General features: G+C 44.2%; 1 protein-coding gene across 4 annotated transcripts in view; it reads left to right on the top strand.

Moving 5' to 3' along the window:
* RPS6KL1 (ribosomal protein S6 kinase like 1) overlaps window positions 1-19,607 on the top strand; it is a 108,558-nt gene that overhangs the window by 26,634 nt on the left and 62,317 nt on the right. For all 4 annotated transcript variants that reach the window (XR_015299910.1, XM_086937505.1, XM_086937504.1 and 1 more), the window contains exons 2-4: window positions 6,308-6,672; window positions 10,866-10,990; window positions 14,563-14,655. Coding sequence is in view for 3 of the 4 variants with exons in the window: in XM_086937505.1 (XP_086793631.1) it covers window positions 6,381-6,672; window positions 10,866-10,990; window positions 14,563-14,655 (510 nt within the window). In the remaining variant the exon portion in view is untranslated. The remainder of the gene's footprint in view (window positions 1-6,307; window positions 6,673-10,865; window positions 10,991-14,562; window positions 14,656-19,607) is intronic.

Genomic DNA, 19,607 nt, shown 5'->3' with positions numbered 1-19,607 from the left:
AATGCACACCATCCCCCGAATACATCCTGTCATCATTAATACAGTTATGAGAAATAGAATGCAATGTCCTGGAACGGAACAACCTACTCACTTTATTGTTAAGCTTTCTAACAGAGTGAGTCAAAGCAGGTATAGAGATAGCCCCCCGCCACACTTTTCGTGGAATCAAATGGGACCATGCAATCGTGCACCCCGGAACTCTCCTCGCCAACCAACTTACAGTGGAAAGCATTGCCTCCAGGAGTAGTCGTCTACCGATGGTGACCAAATCATTGCCCCCAACATGCACTATAACTATAGACGGCGGTGACCTTGTCCGCCCTAACAAACCCTCAAAAAATGTTTGAAACTGGTCAATACAGAGACCGCCCCTTCCGTAGAAGGACATCCTGTACCCGTATTCCCCAGCAACGTGCATCATGTCACCTGCTTTGAATACGTCCGCGGCACGCCTCACGTATGAGTGGCCCACGACCCACACCTCCTTTTCCACAGCCGGTGATGTCTGACCGCTGACCCGGTGTAAGGTCGACTGCATAGTCCGCCCCGCCTCGTAGGCTTGCGTAACTGAAACCAAACAAAAACAAGAAGCGTGAGTACAGAGTACATAGTTACAGCTTCACAACATGTGCAACCGCACATATCTTTTATAACAATTGGAGGACCAACGCCCCATTCGTTTCACTTGCTCAACATTAAGACCCCTGGCTGTAGCTTCCGTAGCAGCCCCTATCCGAAAGGAATGGGTCCCAAATTCGCCCGGGTTCAAGCCCGCAGCGGCAACTGACATCGCAAGCACCCGCTGAAACTGAAATTTCGTCAGTGGGGTGGCGTCCGCGTGTCTTAACAAAGTCCCCCCCCATGATGCCATCCTTCGTGCTAGGTACTCCTCTAAACACTTTACCGGACATATGGAGGACCCAGGAATCCTGCGTATGATGACGCAGTCACCCATCCCATCTTGATCAGTCTTAGACCTTACAAAGGAAACAGTCATTGTTTCTCCCCTGATCTGGACGTGTTCCTGGCACAAACCCCCCGCCACATCCAGTTTGTTCCTTGCAACTAGCTCGCTTACCCGCATTGCTCCGTGAAATGCTAGCGTAAACGCGGCTCGGAACAGCACTGCCTCGAACTGAGATGAACATGTGGCCGGAAGTGTAGCCAACAACTGGGACAATCTATCCAAACCTATCGGGCGCCTTTCATCTACTCTGCGACCCTCAAGGCGTTGCCACCCACGCAGCGCTTTCTGTACAACGAAAGACGCTGTTGGGTCCTGGATAGCGTGTGCTCTGGCAACAAAGGAAATGGCAGCACGATGCCTCTGGGCCGTAGCCACCGATTTCCCAGCCCTACGTAAAGACATCAGGAAATTCACCACCCATTCCTCATGACCCCAAAACCGCTCTCTATCACTCCCCAAAAAGGCTAAATAGGCCCGAAACGCCCCTTCATATGCCTTCCTCGTCCTTGGTGCTAGACTCTCTCCCACGAGGTGACGAAGTTCGGGGCACCGAGAGACCAGAGAGCTTCGGTAAAGGGTGCCGGCTCCGGGTCCGCTGAGGGAAGGAAACCCGAAAAAGCCTGCATTTGAAAACGAGACAGTGCGTCAGCTGCCTGATTCATCACCCCTGGCACGTGTTTTGCTCTGAATAGCACGTTCAATTGCATACACAGTAAAACAATTTCTTTAAGCAGTCTTAAGATCAGTTTACAACGTGCTGCCTGACTATTGATGCACTCGACCACAGTCATATTGTCCGACCAAAATATGACCGAGTGATTTTTGAACCCATCGGGCCATGTTCTCAAGGCCACCAAGATGGGAAACAGTTCGAGGAAAGCAATATTACTCGTCAGACCCTTCTCATGCCACCAAGTCGGCCATCTTTGTGCCGACCATTTTGTGCCGAAGATGGCGCCAAAACCTATGCTTCCCGCCGAATCTGTCCATAGCCCCAGCTCCTCAGAAGACACGGCTGGTTTATTCCAGACGATTCTACCATTGAAATCCGCCAAGAATGCTAACCAAATACGCATGTCCTGGCGGATCTCGGCCGATAGTCTCGTGCGATGATGGCCTTTTTTAAGGCCGACCATCGCTTGGGCAATTGAACGGGAAAAGGGGCGGGCCATTGGTATTACCCTCAGGGCAAAATTCAACTGTCCCACCACCTGCTGTAATTGTTGCAGCGTAACTTTTGATGTATTTATACACAGTTGCAGCGCAGCCCTGAACTTCAACACTTTCTCGGCTGGCAAACGGAAACACCCCTCAATGGAGTCCAACTCGATCCCCAGAAACTCGAGGCAAGTCGTGGGACCCACTGTTTTACCCGGCGCCAATGGCACGCCTAACTGTTTCATCAACGCACAAAATTCGGCCAAGGCCCGGCCACATTCAAGACCCCCGGCTGCCCCCAGAAATAAGAAATCATCAAGGTAGTGCATTACATCTTGGAAACCCGTTCTCTTTGTGAAGACCCATTGTAAAAAACAACTGAATTTCTCGAAATAAGCACAGGATATAGAACACCCCATTGGCATACACCTATCCATGTAATAACAACCCTGAAACATGAAACCTAGGAGACGCTGGTCGTCTGGGTGTACCGGGAGCAATCGGAAAGCTGACTCGATATCTGACTTCGCCATCAGCGCCCCGGGCCCTAGGCGATTCAAAATGGCTACGGCCTCATCGAAGGATGCGTACCGCACCGAACACACTTCTGGATCGATTGCCTCATTTACGGAAAGACCTCGTGGAGCTGATAAGTTATGAATTAGTCGGAACTCTCCAGGGTCTTTCTTGGGGACTAACCCTAAGGGAGAACAAACAAAATTCTGAACTGGGGGTACACTAAACGGGCCAGCGACCCGACCTCGAGTCACCTCTTTTCGGATCTTATCCTGTACTACGGCTGTATGCTGCAGGACGGAAAGTTGATTTTTACACTTATCCACACCCTGAAAGTCCCCTACCGGGATGCGGAAACCATACGAAAAACCGTTTCGCAGCACCCCAGCAGAAGTACGATCCGGGTAATCACTGAGCCAAGGGATCATTGCCAGGGTATCAACGGGAGTGGGTAAAGGCGCCCCTCGGACTATATTAGACCTGTTTGGCGCCTCCTCTCCCCCCGTTATCACCCGTTCTGGCTCTGCACGAGGCCTCAGGATGAGACGACCCACAACCACTACATTCATGTTTGAATTTACACGATCCCTGTGGTCTCGTACATTTTCCTCTGTTGTAATTAAAACAGAAACCCTTTCTTCCGGTATTGCCGGTAGGTTTCGAGTGATCGTCGGCCCCCGAACCTGATCGAAAGGGCGTCCCCGCATATTGTCGGGAGGATTCACCCACATTACTTCCCACCAACGGCATTTTTAACATCCCTGACTCCTTCATTTTATCCCAGGTCAAGGCATCATAACAATCCCAGGTTAAACTTTTATTATGCTCCTTTTCCTTTCTGAACATATTGTCGTAACAAAACCAATGATTCCCCTGGTGCGATGTCGAGTACCCCATGATTCGTGATTGGTAGATTGGGAACTCGGAAAGCAACTCAGGCCTACGTTCCCCCAGGATTGATGTAAAGATTCCCCAGGCATTGCCCCAATTGGCGATATTCTCATTCACTTTAAAGGCGGCCATTTTTGCGCGCCAAACACTCGGATGCATTAGGTCCTTCTGACTCTTTACATGCTCCACCTCATAATGATCAACCAGTAACGAAAAAATGTTCACATATTCCCCCGCCCAAATCTTTTCCTTAATTGCCAAAGGAACATGTTGCCCCAACTTTTCCCTCCGAGAGGGTGTTGACTCATCCCTCGCGATCGGCAATGGCCGCTTACCTGCACCTGACGCTGCCTCTGTGGTCGCAACCATCCCTGGTGCCTTGTCCCCCACTGCAGCCGGCACGGGCACCTTGGCTGCTTCCCGTTTCTCACGCAATTGCTTAATCAGCTCCTGCGCTTCGACAGCCGTGGCGCCCTCGTTACCTTTCCCCAACCACGCTGCCAATTGTGCTGCCAACTCGGGCGGCATATCATCCTCGGACACGGGGGTGATCGGATTCCCCTCCTCTGGCACGGGAGTTGGAGCCTCGAGCGGAGCACTGGGACCGGGGATCTCCTCTCCCGCTGCCCCCCTCCTGGGCCTCTTGTTTTTCCCTCCCGGGGCTGCTCCCGCCAAAGGACGTTTTGGGCCCCTTTCCTCATTCTTGTCCACCCGCTTCCTTAGCTCGGACATCTCCTTCATGAGAACACGCAGCATCTGGTCGGTATTCATGCGCTTTTCAACCTTCTTCGGCATTCTCCAACAAAGTAACTGAAAAACAAACAAGAACGATTAAAACGCTCAAAATTGGCTCTTCGTTCCGTCTCGAGCTCACGTGCAGCGGGGAGGTGCAGCTTCAGAGCACAGGAACAAGAGGATGTCTTCTGGTCTTGCGTCTCTTTTTATCCATCTTCAGGGCGGGCGTAAACCCGCCCCTGCCTGCCCCGAGGGCGTGGCCGGCGGCGTCCGTGTCTAGGCCAGCCCACTCAAGGGCGGGAAAAAGCGCGCCCCGGCTACGCCGCTTCGGGCATACCAGCCGAGACGCGCCTCCCACCCAAAAAATGTCTTCCCGGGGGGATCGAGGCACTCTGCCATACGTTCGGGGGGACCGAGTGGTCGCCCCTTTCCAAAATACAGTTCCAGTGTCTTCGTTGGTTTTGCCAGATGGCACAATCTACAGCTGCCAAAGGAGTAGTGCCCTACTATCTTTGATAAGCCCCACTTGCTTGTTAAATGAATGTTAGTAGGTTCTTTCTTTGGTCTAGTGTGTATTAACATGTCTTGCGACTCCTTCCCCTCTTGTATGAAAACATAGGTTTCTCTAGGGAGAGTTTTCCTGTGTTTAGTAGCCTCCAGTGTTTTATTATCTTTTTGAAGTCTTTTTGCCCATTTTTTGAAACTTTCGCTAAAAATGCAATGTTGTTATAACATTTTCTCTAAAAGAATGAACCTCCACATCTCTGGGAGGATTATTAAGTTAACTTGGCACACCATGAAAGTTTTGTAATATTACATGACTTCCATGTCGAAAGCAACAGATCATTAGCCATTGTGTGTGAAAGCTTTGCCCCAAAATGCACCATTGTGCCCATCTTTACAGTATTTTGGGGAGGGGAGAGGTTGCTCGATGATGCAGCATGCCAGCAGAAGTTCTGGAAGGCTGAAGATGTACACTAAATGTTTCTTGTCTCATCGGCTGCAAGTTCTTGTAATCAACCAGTCCCTAGAAAATTCTTTTCCATTTGCTTGTATTACATATTTATATTGTTCTGAGTCTGTGAATTGGTTTTAGTCCAAGACAGTTCTCACTGTGTGTTAATGAAGGAGCCTCCACTTTGTCTCATTTACAGTGTAACCAATTTTTAAGTGTTTTAATTAACCTTGAATGCAGTTGTTTACATGCAAAACATACCTACATTTTTGTAGACAATAAATGTATATCTTTGAACATGTTCTATAATTTCCTTACATCTCCCTCAGTATGCAATTATTGTAGGCCAGTGCACGTCCATGCAAGTAGAAAATGGGGAAAACTGTAAATAAAATAAATAAAATGTCCGAACATCAACTGATTCAGAGGATCTCCATACCCGTTGGAGAGATATTCTTTTTAAATAACTTCCTACACCTCTAAACAAAATGGGCAGGCTCTAGTCTAGGCCTTTTTGAGGAGCAGGTTGGCAGATTCCCTTTTCTCTGTTTTAGGTGGCCCACATGTGAGGCACAGAGGATTGAGAGGAGCTCCTGGCCCCGGACCGCTGACTCCTTTAACCAGTTAATTGTAAATGCACAGTGTGACACTAAGGGTTACCAACCCCACAGGAAAGTGTCAGGATAAAAGGGAAGAGTTAGTTCACCCAAAGACTTTGACACACTGAAGCTCTGCTTAGACCTACATTTATCAGTTGGAAACATCAGCCACAGCTAATAGGGTACATAGACTTGAAAGCACCTTGAGGGTGGTGGGGATTGTGCCCACACCTGTTAGCATAATGTAGTTACCCACTTATGGTTTCCTAAGCTGCTAATTCAAGAGTAGGACCTTACCTGGTATGAGTGAACAACTGTGGCTGGAGAGTGAGGCACACTAGGCATGTGTGTGTTTCCCGAATGGGTGGATGTACTGTGTAAATAAACACTCCAGAGTGTCAATTAATGTAGTAACAGCCTGTACGTATGGAGTGACAAAATATATGAATGCACATTTATATCCAAGAATTTCTCTTACCTTAATAGGTGAAAAGACCCGTTGGGTGGGCTGCACCGTGATGGACGGGCAGGAGGCAGTCCAGAAAAGCCAGAAGCGGAGATGAACCGGAGCTGTATGGAGGGCCATCCTGGCCCAGAGGCTGAGACCTGCTCCAAAGCACTGTCCCAGGCCCGTGTGTACATCGAGCAGATCCGTAGCCGCGTGTCAACTGGTGGCTCTTCTGACATGCAGAGCATGCCAAAAGGCTCCGCTCTGGGTGCCAAGCGGGACTACCTGGTGGACGCTGCCAAGCAGATCCGCCTGGCACTGGAAAGGGATGTCGGCGAGGACTACGAGGCCGCCTTTAACCACTATAAGAACGGAGTGGACCTGCTCTTAGGGGGCATTCAAGGTATGAGGCATGGTGGGTATGGGGTGACATGGGTCTTACACTGTAGGGGGAGAGATACCATGATGGTATCCATAGTACCAAAATTAATGTGTGGGGAGATAGGACCCTGCTGGGTGTATTTAGTCAAAGGTGGAGGTCCTTAGGAAGATTGAGTTCTTGGGAAGACATTCTAGAAGCACTAGAATCTCCAAGTTAAAAAAGGCTCTCTGAGATCACAAAAACGGTACACACGCATATCATCCACTGCATACCATAAACCATATTAACAGAGGAATTATTTACCAAGGTTTTGGAGTGAAAAACCTAATTCAAAATCATGGATAATGCATTATAAAGTTTGCTTAGTTGTAATCTTACTTAGTTTACAGTATTCATTTGAATGGAATGTCAAGCCTAGATCAAAAATGTATTTTTAGTTTCTTTAATACGATGTTATTGAGGTAAACAGAGAAGGAAATACAAGCATAAAGTATATGAAATATACATAAAGAATTATCATCATGAAGCAATAGAAAAAGTTTTACATAACTAAAAACATTGATGAATCAAATTCTATGGTAATGATATAAAATCTTACTATGAAATGAAAGAGGTGATAATAGAGAAGAGAAATAAGAAATTAATTAAGAAACCGTATTTGATAATGTAGTAAAAGGTAGCCATAATAAATCGGACTTAATTTTAGCTTGAACAGTTTGAGTAGGCGTTGTATGTATTCTATGATTGGCACATATAATGTTCCACCAAGAATAAATCCACAGAGTTAAAGAATCTTTCCATGTGGCAGTAATATGTCTAAAAGCAATAGCAAGAAGACGATTCAATAATGTAACGTTAACTCTAGGATGTAGAGTCAGTGAGAAACTAAATATTAACAGTGACAACAACTTAAATATTGTTGAACATTTAACTCAAAGCTGTTTCCAATATTCTTAAACATTAGTGCTCTGGATTAACATATGTAGTAATGTACCAGTTTCTTTAGTACAGGGCCAACATAAATTGGAATCATTAGGGTGAAACCTTACAATTCGCATAGGAGTAATCCATTTATTATAGGTAGAAATGAAAGATTGTGCAAAGACTGCAGACATGGAAGGGTGGAACAGTTTCTTCCAAATTATTATCCATTCAGATATTTAAAAACATGGCTGCAGATCACTTTCCTAAGTGAGTTCCACAGCAGATTTAGTTCTATTTGGGTCATGTAAAAAGTGTATAAATAGCGACAGCCTGGGGAATAGTATGATTACAAATAAGCTAATAGAAGTTATTTGATGGAATAGATAGGTATGTGACTGTGGTAATGTAAATTATATTTCAACTAGAGTGTCATATAAGGTAAAACAGAAACACCACCTCAAAGCTGATTATTCCAGAATATTCCTTTTATTTTTGCAATATTCCCACGAGAAAGATGTAGTATTGTTTTTTTTTAACATTTGTTGTTCCATAGCAAGGACTAAAGGGTGCATTGAGGTTTAGTGTAGTCAGAAAAGAGTAAGTTTGAAACAGTTTTGTGTGTGAAATTCAGAACTAAACAATTATTCAAATAGTTAACATTGGACATATGGGGAGTATCATGAAAAGAAAAACTGTACAGCGAAAGCTTTTCCATACAAACCCATAATAGAGTAAACACTTGGAAGTTTAAAAATATTTTATATATCGTTCTTCAATAATGAAAGAGGTATGATGCAATTTGAAATCGGGACTGACTCCACCTTCTGATTTTCGTTGTTTAAGTTTAGAGAAAGCTATACGTGGAGTTTTATTGTTCCACAACAACATTTAAGCTAATGGCATCTAGATGCCTATAAAGGAATCTCATTGGGTAACACAGCTAATAAGTTTTATTTTTAAGTAACAACCATATTTTAAAGTATCCAGACTACCACACCATGTCAGATGTAAAGTGGACCAAATAGCTGACCGATAGAAGACTCTATCTTTCAAGGAGAAAACATTCAACTCTTTAGTCTTCTTGGGATTTGTAGCAAACCATGTACCAACATTTTTTATTTGAGAGTCCATGCATAGTTAGTATCTTGAAAACATGTTACTAGTACAAAAACATTTAATGGTACTACTTTGGTTTTATTTAAGTTAGATTTGTAACCTGAAACCTTGAGTATATATTAACCCCCTCTAAAAAGTGGGACCGTGAGGAAGAGGGGTTGGACATACCTAGATCATTGGCATAAGCAGATCATTTGATTTCCTTAGAATTGCATTTATTTCCAGAAATATGGGAGCAGAAGATCAGATTAAGGGCTAGATCCCTGAGCTGACAATAGACAACAAAGAAATGCATTCAATAGCAACAACTCAACATAATCCCCAGAGCCACAAACTATTGAAAGACTATATATTTATGAATTTGGAATGGAGAATATCCATCGAAGTTGGAGACGTACCAGTTTAATACTCTTTCAATGTAAGTGGATCCTCCTAAGATCTAGTAATGCCATTGTGATATCATATTTTATTATGTCTGAACATAGGACGAAGAGCCAAAAATTATTTCTTTTTGCCATTGGTTGCAGTAGACAAATCTTGAGAAATATACATATTGTGGCAAGGCCAAGACAACTTTTTTCTTTTCCTTGACAGACTTGATAACAGGAAGCAAATCAGTGTATTCAACAAAAAGAAGGATAAAACCACAAAGTTTTGATGGAACAGATGATTGTTTGCGATTCTAGTAAGGATGGTATGAAGGGTCAAAGGATCGTACATCCCGCACTCACATCTTTATTGTGCCCTTGTTTATTTGAGGATCGTACATCCCGCACTCTCTATTGTGCCCTTGTTTATTTGAGGCATTTGTAAATAGTGGTACAGAATTATGAATGCCTGACGCATATTCTCTTCTCTTGCTGCTGCCCCTGAATTCTGGGATTCAGGGGAGTGTAAATGATGGTACAGACTTGTCCCCCATCTTTATGCAACGCCCTTATTTCTAATAGTGTTTTGTCAATGGTGGTGGAGAGATTACAAATGGTTCCCCCCCACACACACGCATATATCTACTTGGGCACCTAAATTCTGCCATTCAGGAAAGGATTGTATGAAGGGTAAAAAGGATAGTCCCGCCCCACCCATTGCTCTCTGGTGCCCTTGTTTATTCTGGGGTTCTGGTGAGGGTGTTACTGGGATGATGGAATGCAAAAACCCTTCCCATGATTTGCAGTGCTTCAATTTATTATAGGGTTCTGGGAAGAGTTGTGTGTCGGCCACCGCATATAACTCCATGCCTCATCTTTCACCAGGCGCCTATTCTTGGATACTGGAGAGTGGTACCCCTGCCGGCCCGGAACACATAGACTTCTCTCTCTGGTTCCACTGTATTCTGGGCTTGTGGTGATGTGTGTGAAGTGGTAGTTGATGGAATGTCATTCCCATCTTCCTCTGGTGCGCCTGTTTGCTTTGGGGTCTGGGAAAGGGGTATGTGCTGCAAGATGCTGGAAAGCCCTCGGGCAGCCATGCACTATACAGATCCCCAAAACATAAACAGAAGTTACATCTCCTTATACCCTTATATATCACTGCTTTCTGTACATCCTGGATAGTGGAGAAGGGTGGTGGACCTCTTCATTATCACAAAGCCCTTTTTAAAGTTATGTAAAAGAAAGGGCATTGTGATAGAGACAGGTTCTAAAGAAAGGTTCGACGTGATCCTTTCTGCCCATAGTGTCAGTAGAACCCCCTCTTTTTTTCTTGGTGAAGTGCGGGTCGTAAGTTTGCAGCATTGCAACACCGATTTGCTCCGGTTTTATGAAATATGGCACCGTACCCTTGTGTGTCTGTCCACTATTTATTCATGAAGTTTTACATAGGGTGGTGTGGAGGTGTTGAATGGTAAAGTCCTCTACTCTCCCGACTAATGTGCTTTCATTCTGGGTTTTTGGTTCCTATTGAGAGTGTGGCGGGACCCGCCTATCTCCCCTGCCTGTCCTACATCCTTGTAGTGATAGAGTTGGAGGCATGTAGAGGTTGGTGGCCCTCATATCTTCATGCTGCACTGTTTTCAGTCTGACTCTCTTGAAAGGGTCTATCTTTATTGATGGGTGGGAGCACCCAGATCTGTGGTTTATTTATTTATTTCATGTTACTAAGCACTGTCTAAGGGGGTATGGGGATGCAGACTGTTTGACTCTCCATACACTATTCTGTGACTCTTCATTTGACAGTTGAATCGAACAAGGAGCGCCGTGAGGCGGTGAAAAGGAAGGTAGCGCAGTACTTAAAAAGAGCGGAAGAAATCTTCAATTCTCACCTGCAACGGGCTTTGGGGAATGGACTCTCGATTACAGAGGTAAGGCCACCTGGGTAAATCGGCACTGTCAGAGGGCTGGAGAGGCCTCTTGAAAGAATGGGGTGATGGAAGGGTGGGGGTAAATCAGTGAAAACCATGGAGTTGTCAAGGACTCTGGGAGGAAAGGTAACTTGAGAAGGGCTCTTTCAAACATCTCTTGATCCAGAGGTAGGGGTCACTGCAAAGGATTCTGGGAAATAAACTAGCAGGGCTCCAAAAGATGCCTAGGAATACATCAATGAGAACAAGCACAGTCTCGAGGACTTGGGGAACAAAACTAATGACTACAAATGAAAATCAGCTGAAATAAAGTATACTAGAGTACTCTCTGAAAGGAGTCGGAGACTCTCTGAGGGAAAGATGCATTGCACATTGGGTGAAACAAGCGCGCTTTAACTGGGGTAGAGCAAAACGGAAAATGACTCTATGGAACTCAATGCCTTCTATAAAGGCAATGGATTACTCCAAGTCACTCTTTCAGGGGCGGAGTTGCATTTTGAAGAATATAGCACCGGTTGAATCCCTCTTGGTGATGGCGGGGGTTAAGATTTGTTTCCTGATGTGTTCAAGAAATCAATCGAATAGTTTTTCTCCTTGCACACTGATGCAAGTGTACAATTGTCTTAATTCCAAAGAACAGAGCAGTATATGCTTGCATGCACATTTTGCGTGTATGCAAGTGTTTAGTATGTTGCACCATCCTAGCCTGCTCAAAGCAACACTGCAAAAGATACGAGAGACACTCATTTTTTAAATTAATTGTGAAAGAGTGCATAACATACTGCCCTTCCATTCATCATGAGTAATCTCTGCTGCGCACACATCTGCCATAGAATTTGGGTACCTTAGTACACTTCCTCGGTCTTAATAGAGTCCCACTTTCTTGTCTTTTGTGGTATTGTTGCAGATAATTCTGGGATCACATCTGCCCATATCAAGTCTTCCACCACCTTTTCATGCCTCCTGGGTCTTTTAATGTGATTTTCCTGTGCTAATGCCAACTCCATTGTGTCCCTTCTCCACATATTTACGTTGGAGGTCATAGTGCTCTTTGAATATAAAATAGAAATTGAAATTGACACTGGAGTAGCTAAATTCTTTCTGGAGTCTTTGTACATTTGTTGCCCAGAGTTGAGAAGGGTCCATTGGAAATTCGCATTCAATGTGGACATATATCCATATACTTGTGGGCGGACAATTCTTTAGAAGAAATGACTTCAGTGTTGATTTCTTGCATAATGTTTCTATTTGATGCCTCAGGGAGATTTCCCCATCTCTGCCTTGATGCCACAGTTAGAATGCATGGCACAGTCTGTTTTGTAATCTTGGAATTGTTCTCCATTGTAATCCTAGTGGTTAGTGTAAGGAAATGGCTCTTTCTGAATGGTTGCCTCGAAGGTTTTGGACTAATACTGCTGGCTTTTCAACTCCAAGTGCATTGAGGCCTGCTAACCAGAACTTGGTGCCAGTGCCCTGACCCCAAAATGTGTATATTACATTGGCTGTACGCAATTGGCCTAGGTTAACTTAACTCTAAGGCCCTGGTGTATGGTGCCCTGGATATTCATGGCATGTTAAGTTGTAGAGCCACCCTGGGGATTTGCAGCACTGGTTGTGCCTCCCTGGGTGTGAAACATGTAAAAAGAGTCTCCCAGCCTGACATTGGAGACTTGAAGAACAGTTTTAAACTCTAGCCCGTCTGCCATTGAAGCAATGACCAAGCCAATCCTCCCCCTGTCTGCAAAATGTGTAAGTCACCTCCATGGCAGGCCTACCAATCCCTAAGGCAGGGTGCAGGCAGACATGGTTTAGCAGTAAAAACATGAAACTGTAGTTTTTACTGTGGAAGCACTTGGTTGCCCTATTGGCGAGTACAGGGTTACATCCTGACCCCTCAGCTGTGCTAACTCCTGAATGGTGTGACCAAAGTGGTGTGACCAAAGTTGGTAAAAATAGTGACAAAAAATATGAGACAGGCGATGGAGCGAGCAAATGTCACTGAAAAAAAGTGCTATGATGCAGCCATCGCAGGCCACGTTATAGCTCTTTTTTGTGTTGGGTAAGACAGGACAATAAACTCAACATGGGGGGCTAAAATACTCTGCATCGGCTCAGCAGCCTGTGATTCTGAGCTTCCAGTGACTTTGTCATGCTGAGCAGCAGATGTGCTGCTAGACAACATGTCTAAAAGACATTCACATTACAAGACCAATAGCTCGGACATTGCTGAGACCTGTTGGCTTTGCCAATGCTTGTTTTTTTCTTTCAGCTATGCTGCTTTGCAAATCTACTACCGTGCATAGGCGAGCCATATTGACTTTACCAATGTTTGTTTTTTGTGCTTACTCGTAGGTTGTCTCAGATCCGTGGGCTACCTGTTGTCTAGCAACGGCTTTGGCCGAGTATGAAATGTTACATACGTTTAAAAGTTAAACAGCTTAACATCACAATTCGAGCATGACCGTTCCCTTCTCTGCCAAATGGCAATCACAGTCTTCAACACTAGATTCTACACCCAGCTCCTATAGCGCCAAAGCTTTAAAGACATGAAGAAATGGCTTAAGCCATCCTTGGCCTGCACCCATCTTTAGACCTGTCTGCCTGTGCGGAGGTTCTGCTTTTCTAAAGACTGACGCGGGCTCCTTTGAGCAGTTAACCCAAAAAAGTAAAAGTTGTTGACTTTTCTTGTTCCTTGGACTTGCTGTCTTTTCGTCAGCATTAGATTATTGATAATGGATCAGTGACATGCACTCCTAACCCCCGATGTCATAGACGTCAATCAAGGGCAAGCAAAGCTGGTTGTTGTCTGCAGGTAGACAAAACGGGATGCTCTGAGTGACATGGTATAGAGTAACCCCCTGGCAAAGCAAGGGCACTACTGCAAGTACAATATCAAGAGACACAACTGGGGTCGCACTATTGAGAGCTGTGCTGCTGGATTCAACTAGGTGGTGGTTGACAGCCTTGTGGGATCCCGTGGAACCGAGTATATCGGGGAGGGGCGCCAGGTCGAGAACGACAAGACTTTGTGTGTCATGAACTGGAAAGACCCTCGCCCTCCTGGGCATGGTCTTCTCCCTGTCTTACCGCACACAAGCCAATATGTCTCTCTATTTGCTGCACCAGTCGAGGGCGCCTGGAGTGGTGTAGGAGATTACAGTGCTTGCAGCGATGGCTTCTCTGCTATGGCAAAGGAGTGTTGCCCCCTGCTGAGGAAAACAGGAAAAATAAAGTGATAATAAAACCAATTTATTATCATTTTATTTTTCTTTCCCTGCTAGAGCCAGCCAAGTCCGGAGAGGGTGGAACCATGATGACAGCAGGGGAGGAGTAGTGCATACTGTAAGTGCGCATGTCAGTTTGGCTGGCTTTTTAGGCTTAGACTAAGGAAGTGTGTGACATGATCCTTTTGCTCCATGTGGTGGGGGGGTTGAGGTATGCACTGTGTCCTGCTTGCTTGCTGACATACATTCCCCCCTCCCCCCTCCCAACCATTGGTACCTTCCTCCCCAGGGTGAGAAGGCATCACTTCTTTCTCACAATTAGTGACTCTAACTTTTACTTCCTTACAGGGTTACAGCAGCCTACGGTTTCGACCCATCAGAAACCTGAGCTCGCCCATCGAGCACCTGAGGATGTGCAAGGTCGTGGGAATCCTAGATAAGGTACAGCAAGGTGGGATGTAGTCTCGTGCGACGGGTCACAAAGAGGAACTCTTCAGTGTTTCAAGGGAGAATAAGTGTTACAAGTGAAGGAATGAGAGTCACTGGAGACATCTAGGGTTTATGACCAGCATGACTTGTCGTATAAAGATTTTGGGTGCCAGAGAATGTATGTGTGGTGCTACACAAATGTAATTTTAGATTTACATGAAGCAAAGGGTCTAAAAAGGACATATGAGATTGCAGGACAAGTCTGAAGGGCATAAGGGAAACTGGGGGCTTATCAGTGAAGTATCCGAGGCAAAGGTGGTTTACAGGAAAAGTTGGGCGCTCTCTTAAATCAAATCAATCAACCCTCATTGGCTAGAGACAGAATGTTGAAACTTTGCATGATCTTGTGTACATCTGATCTGAAGGATAATAGGCCAGGAGGAACATATATCCTACATATGTTTCCTGGACAAATACAAAGCATCTGTAAGGCCTCAACGTGCTTTGCAATAGGGAAAGAGAGTAAACATTGCCATGGCTTAACCATACCTCATATTGTATTGTACTTTCCCAGAGATAACTCACCCAGACACCAAACGCATACATAGATGTAGGCATAATTGTGACTTTGTATGTCTTGGTTAAACGTCAACTATTACAGCTTTAATAGATTCCATTGATCCACTATATCAATTGGTGGCTGCGGAAACCTTTTGAGAGAGTATACTAAAACGGTGTTAATGTCTCTGACTCACAAACCCAGATATGTAAGTTATGTTACTTATTCCAACATCTTTTTTTTTTATAGATCCAAGCACCAGGTGTTGTTGCCCAATTAAATAAATCTCATTTGTTTGTGGCCATGTTCTCTTGAATATAATTTAATATTGTTTGGAATATTGTCTAATGTGAAACTTATTTCTCGTGTATTATGATTGCTCTTTTTATTTAACTGTGATTATTTTAATTATTCAGTGCTCTGTTAACCTACAGAAAGAGTCATGCTATAGAAGAATAAGAGGCAAGCATTGGCAAAGCCAGTAGCTTTGATGTGCCAATGCCTGTGAACACAGAAATTCCCAAATGTATTTTTCAGATGTCAAATATTCTCCATGCATTCCGCCGGAAGCTCTTCTCAGAAGTTGGAATCATACACTAAACAGCCTATAGCATTAAGTGAGAGAGTTACTGTTTTGAGTGGAGCGAAAGCCCACTTTGTGTATTGTTAAACCTTGGTTACAATAGGTCGTGCATACAGCTTCCTAAAACCGAAGTGTCCTCTGTAAATCAGGTATCCTAAAGAAACGCTCCATCAGATCCGGACGAACACTTGATACTGCAGACATCAGTAGTAACCGCCCAGCCAATTGACAGCATGTCCGGTCAGAAGCCTGTCAATTGTTAGGCAGCTGAGCACCTGAGCCTTTGTAGTTGTTTAAGATGTTAGGAACGGCCCAGAGCACAGAAAAGGGAGAAATGGGGAGAGAGAGCGAGTCACAGAGAGAGACATGAGGGGAGAGCAACAGCAAGAGAATAAAGAAAAAGACTGGAAAAGGTAGACTAGTAAGTAAAGTAACATTTTATTCGATCATTTTTATGACCATAGCAAAATAGAAACATCACAGTTCATTGTTAAAACCGATTAGTTCAAAAAAATGTTTAAGAAGAAGAAATACCACCATATAAATTTAAAAACCATTAAAACACGATCCCTATAATATATTCACAAGCAAAAATGCATTACTTAGTATAGTATTAATCACAGTTCGTTTGCCTTTTTCCACATGCTTTTGTTATCACAATTCATAATCGCAATTTACCAGCTAGGCAGTTTTTAATGGTCATCGCTCTCCTCCACCAAGCATATAGCAAAATCTCGAGAGCGCAAAGACCATCTATCTAGTCGTCTCTGATTTGAAAATTCTCATTGCATCTACTGGGCTTCAACATAACAAGCGACAAATTGGTGCAATCCAGTTCCTACGAAAGTCTGCATACGCTGAACTATAAAGAACAAAATGATAACTAGTCTCTCTGGAAGAATGACACATAGGAAATCTTGCCTGGGGTGGTTCGACCTCATCCAGGTACAGTTCAAAGCTATAACTGGATTTTATTTCGAGAAAGGCAGAGATCAATGTACCATGAGCACTCAGATTTATATTACACTGGTCTTGGAAATCCCAGAACCTCTTTTTCAGTGTAAACCCCATCTCTTTCTTAATGCCTTCAGAGAAATCCCAAACAAAACCCATATTAAGTTTATAAAACCAGTCTCTGATCTCTCCAAGCCATTTAACACACCCATTCATTTTATGTATATTGATTAGCTCAGTTAAACAGCTTCTGAGAGGGACTTGAGAATTGTTAACCCAAATCCTGATCCAGAAAATTAGTACCCTCAAGATTGCAAAATGGCCAATGGATCATCTTAAGGTTAAAAGCGGCGTGTTCATAGGAAGATTTGAAATTGTCCTAATGAACCTGTGTTCCACTAAAACTAGGCTTTTTAGGTTTTCCAAACCCCAAAGTTCCGCTCCATAGAGCACTGCACCTAGCCCTTTTGCTCTGTGCAGTTCTATCAGTGGGGATATTGGCCTATATGAAGAAACTTTGACCCTCTTGTTTATTGCACTATCTACATGTTGGAGTGTTAATGTGCTCTTTTCTAATTGGTCAGACCAAACAAGATTTTCATTCATTCCAATCCCAAGATAATCAAAAGATTTTACCCGTTCCAAACTTTGAGAATTGAGGAGCAACTTTCTCTTTTGGTGCTTATAGGGGTTGAACACCATATATTTGGTCTTGCTACAATTGATTACAAGCCCCCTAGAATTACAGGTCCCTTCAAATCTTTTAAGGAGGTTCTGGATTCCCTTTGGTGTTTTTGCAATCAAAAGGGTGTTGTCCGCAAATAGCAAGCAGGGACAGTTCTACGCGCCATTTTAAGAGGATCTCCATCACAATTGAAAAGCTCATCTATAACTCCATTTACCAAGAGTGTAAATAAAGTAGGGGCCAGGACGCACCCCTGGCGGACACCTTTTTGAATATTTATGCTGCCCGTGAGTCCACCATTCAAATTCCATCTAACCTTTGCGAAGTTGTTTATATGCAAGCGAACCAAGATGTTAGGCAGGTATCGGGCCGGACTGGCTACTGGGCAGTTTGGAATGCTGCTGAGCTGAGGGCTTATTTTGTTGATGGGGACCTGCGTGTATTAAACGAAATTCGTTTTGCTTTCATTATTTCAAAGCACACGCAGGTCTCCATGAACGAAATCAGCCCCCACTGCAATTAAATCGGCCCCCAACTCTGCAGCATTCCAAACTGCCCAGTAGTCAGTCCGGCCCTGGCAGGTATGGTGGTAGACCCATATCTCTCAGGACGGACCACAGTTGGGTTCTATTAATAGAATCAAAAGCCGTTTTTAAGTCCACGAACACAACATACAGGTGACCTCTATTGATGACCACTTCCTTCCAGATTAACGTGAGGAATCTGAGGACCTGATCCGTTGTGCCCATGGACTCCCTGAAGCCCGCCTGGAGGTTGGAGAGTACCTGATTTTTCTCCATCCACTGTTGGATTCTGGCCAATATAACCTTCCCAAAGATTTGTTGGGAGACATCAATGAGGCTGATGGGTCTGTTATTTTTAGGGAAGCCCTTTTCTCCTTTCTTGAATATGGGGATAATTTCAGCGCCCCCCCAGGACAGTGGGACCTCTCTCCCTTCCAGGATGGCGTTGAAGACTCTAGTTAATAATACCCCCCATATTTCAGGCTCTGCCCTATACATATCTCCTGGCAGTTTGTCCAAGTCAGGGGCCTTACCTTTCTGAATTGAGTTTATGGCCAGAATAGTCTCTTCAACCGTAATGGGTGTATCTTCCCTTAAGGGCAAAGAGAGCAGGGCTTCCAGGGTATCTGTTTTTTCCTCCCCCTCGGGGCAGCATACAGGCTCCCAAAGTACTCCTCCCAGATTTGGGGCTGCAAGTGGAAACTATTTTCTATTTTCAGGCTACTAGAGCCTTTGGCCATTAAGTGCCAGAATGTTTGACTATTCCTCATCTTTGAAGCTTCCACAAGAACTCTCCATTTGTCAACCTCCCAATCTTTTCTCGCGTTTTTCTGATTGCAAAGGTAATTTTTCCTGCATGCTCTTATGTTATCTAGGGGTTTGGTCTTTACCGCCTTCATTAGGGTTTCCTTAGCCTGTCTACATGATTGATTATAGCATGGCTTGGTATGCTTACATGGGAAAATATTATCATTTATTTTGCAAAAAAAGGATTTTGTGGCATCATTTAGTTCTCTAAATACGTGCAGAGTATTGGCCCTATTCTCATTTGTTGGGGCTAGTTACACTAGGGCTAACTCTACCCTTTTGTAGATTTTTGGGAGGGCTGTTTGATCTAAAAGATCATCGGCCATTTAACACTTCTCCTGTTATTACTTGTAGTCACTGGAGCATTCTTTTTTGATGTAGGACCATGGAAATACAGCATATTAACCATTGTTAAAAATAGTGTGTTATGGTCACTGTCATCTCTGTCTACAACCACCATATCTTTTATATTTCCCCAAAGTTCAATAGCGACTAAAAATAGTTGATTCTGGATTTACATGCCCCTTTCTTAAAAGTAAACCCGTCTCTCCTATTGGAGTCAGTCCTACCATTGCATGCTCGTAACCCATGATCAATGGTCAGAGAATGTACTTGTTGAACTGGCCAAGTACACTTTTTTATTGGTGGAATTTCCAGTTTCGGGATTCCTCTAGCTTCATCCTCCTCTTCAGTAAGTTCCTGGATATATTTAACAGGCTCAAAGGTAATATTTAAATCACCAGCAATTATTAGCCAGTGCCTCCCTCTTGCTAAGTCAAGATGGTTCCCCAAGAGTGTTAGTGTTTCAGAGGGCCTACGTGGACTGCTCAGCTGGTTATATACATTCAAGAT

Source organism: Lissotriton vulgaris, chromosome 9 (genome assembly GCF_964263255.1).
Source record: "Lissotriton vulgaris chromosome 9, aLisVul1.2, whole genome shotgun sequence".
Classification (NCBI taxonomy): domain Eukaryota; kingdom Metazoa; phylum Chordata; class Amphibia; order Caudata; family Salamandridae; genus Lissotriton; species Lissotriton vulgaris.
Note: the sequence above shows the minus strand (reverse complement) of the source record. Positions and strands in the feature narration are given on the sequence as shown.